Genomic DNA, 2,545 nt, shown 5'->3' with positions numbered 1-2,545 from the left:
ACAACATGCAGACTCTGGTCGGGCTGCAGGTTCCGGACAACATGCAGTCTCTGGTCGGGCTGCAGGTTCCGGACTACCTGCAGACTCTGGTCGGGCTGCAAGTTCCGGACTACCTGCAGACTCTGGTCGGGCTGCAGATTCCAGACTACCTGCAGACTCTGGTCGGGCTGCAGATTCCGGACAACCTGCAGGCTCTGGGCTGGCTGCTGCAGGGTCTGGGCTGGCTGCAGGCTCCGAGCCCTTTAGTCCCACAGGTAGGTGGGGGCTCGGGTACTCACCCCTACCCCCCCACCCCCACCCCCCCGCAAGAGGCTCCCAGACTCTTCGGTTGAGTCAGTATGCGTGGAAACAAAAATAGGATCAAGTTCAGTTTTTAATTTCATGGCAAATTGAAAGATCACCTAATGAACCGATGTGCTGAGCAGGTCAGGCTGGGAGATGAAGATCTCTAGGAGTTGGTCCACCAGGCGTCATCTAGTTTTAACTCTGTCTCTTGGAGTGATTCTGAGAATAATTATGGAGCCTCTGATGAGAGGATCAGCCACCTGGTCCTCTACAGAAGGCAGCTCAGGGATCTGGTCATCCTCAATAGGAGCAGGAAGCGATTGCCCAACACGCTCCCCGGGCTGACCCCCCTTCGTCTACTCCACAGACGAACGGGGAGATGACTGCTCCCCCCCCTGCGAAATTCTCCCTGGTTTCGCAGGTTCTGGCTGAGGAGAGCAGGCTGGAGGCTGGGACCAGGAGGAGGCGGAACCAAAAAACTCAGCCTCGCTGGGCCGAGTGCGAGGAGCTGGACTTGCAGGTGATGTGGGCGGAAGAGCAGCAGACCGGTTCCGGTTGCATCTTTTCTTTCCCATCTGGCGACGATGTGGGTGGTGTACAGGGGCGTACCAGAGTTCGTCCTCTGACTCGGCGTCCTCCCCCAACGTCCACCCAGAGGAGACTGGTGAGTAGAAGGGACTGGACCTGGGTGCTGTGTAGTTCTTCTGGAGCTGATATCTTCGTCTCTCCTCCTGCAGTAGGAGAGGCGAAGGCAGAACTTAAACTGCCTGGCCGCGGCTTCCCAGGACGGGTCTAGTCCAAAAAGCACCGCACCGGATCGCACCTCCCTCCATCTGGACAAGCTTGGTCAAAAACAGGTGAGCAGAGTCTGAGTGAGCCTGCCTGCTGGGTTCAGGTATGGTCAGTTCGTACAGTCAGGGTTTCAAGGCAGGTCAGGACAAGAGAGAACCCAGTTGCGCAGGCAGGACTCAGGAGGCAGACGTATAAAATAAAATACTTTTAATAATAATAAATCAAAAGACTGACATGGCAGCAAACTTACAAAACAGATTCAGGATGAGATCAAACAGGACCAGACTGGCAGGACATGACAAGGAAGACCCAACGACGAACTGACACTGACAGGACTAACAGACAGACTTTAAATACACAAACAGAACATGACACACAGGTGATGATAATCAGACAATCAAAGCAGAGACACAAGGGAGAACAGACAGGGGAAGGCCCACTAGATGGCGCCATCCCTAAAAATCTAAGATTAAAATATTTATCCATGCTGCTGATCTATTTCATGTTGCTATGTTCATTCATCCTCATCTGCTCACTTTTGTTTGTGCTGCTCTTGTTGGCACATTGTTTTAGTTTAGCATATTTCTTAGTTCATTTCTTGGATCTTATTACTGTTTTTCTTTACAAGTTGTACTTTTGTTGGATGTAACTGGGACCCTGTGTACATAGTTTCATTCCACCTCATGTACCACATGTGATGTAAATGACAATAAAGAACCTTGACCTAAAAAAGTAATTAACTGATCAGAACATTTAGTATTTAATTATTTATTTTATACAGACAACAATATAAAATTTATGTACAAATTGTGGTATTAGACTGAAATTTAAAAAAACAAACATGAATGCAAATAAATAACATGATTCCATAATAACAGATTCAGAGAGTAGTAGAATAAACACTGTTTAAAAAAAAACAAAAAAAAACTTAAACTAATACTTAGTCTGTAATGTTAATATATATTATACTATAATATAATATGTCCAGCGGACCAGATTGAACTTTTTTGGGTTAATATATACTGTATGCTAGAGTAAATGGCAGGCACAGCAGGCTCAGGCTGTCAGGATTTGTTGGACAGGAACGAACCCAATATGCAGACAGGACTCAAACTCGGCAGATTACAAAAATAAGTATTTTAATAATAAATGAAGAACAAAACAAACAGCTGACGTGGCAGCAAAACTTACATAAAGACGGATGGCTCAAAGGGAAACTCAGGGAGGACTCAGGAAAGCTCAGGGGAGACGCAGGAGAACACAGAGACCCAACGAATACGACCCGACAAAGGAACAACACAGGACAGGAGGTTTATATACAAGGACAAGACAAGACGTGATTACAAACAGCAGGTGTGACGAGACAAAGGTGGCAACAATTAAACTGACGAGGAAACACAGACACAAACAGAAACAGCAAAAGGTGCCATCCTTACACAGGCAGGTACAAAATAGCAAAAAAATACAA

At 46.8% G+C, this 2,545-nt stretch overlaps 1 protein-coding gene across 1 annotated transcript in view; it reads left to right on the top strand.

The window, feature by feature from the left end:
* LOC119413668 (zinc finger protein 85-like) overlaps positions 1-1,081 on the top strand; it is a 10,378-nt gene extending 9,297 nt beyond the window's left edge. Inside the window, exons 3-6 of the mRNA XM_037680722.1 lie at positions 12-161; positions 707-833; positions 887-949; positions 1,023-1,081. Coding sequence (XP_037536650.1) covers positions 12-161; positions 707-833; positions 887-949; positions 1,023-1,081 — 399 coding nt within the window. The remainder of the gene's footprint in view (positions 1-11; positions 162-706; positions 834-886; positions 950-1,022) is intronic.
* Positions 1,082-2,545: the final 1,464 nt, after the last annotated feature.

This window comes from Nematolebias whitei, chromosome 8, assembly GCF_014905685.2.
Source record: "Nematolebias whitei isolate Nwh7 chromosome 8, NemWhi1, whole genome shotgun sequence".
Lineage (NCBI taxonomy): Eukaryota > Metazoa > Chordata > Actinopteri > Cyprinodontiformes > Rivulidae > Nematolebias > Nematolebias whitei.
Note: the sequence above shows the minus strand (reverse complement) of the source record. Positions and strands in the feature narration are given on the sequence as shown.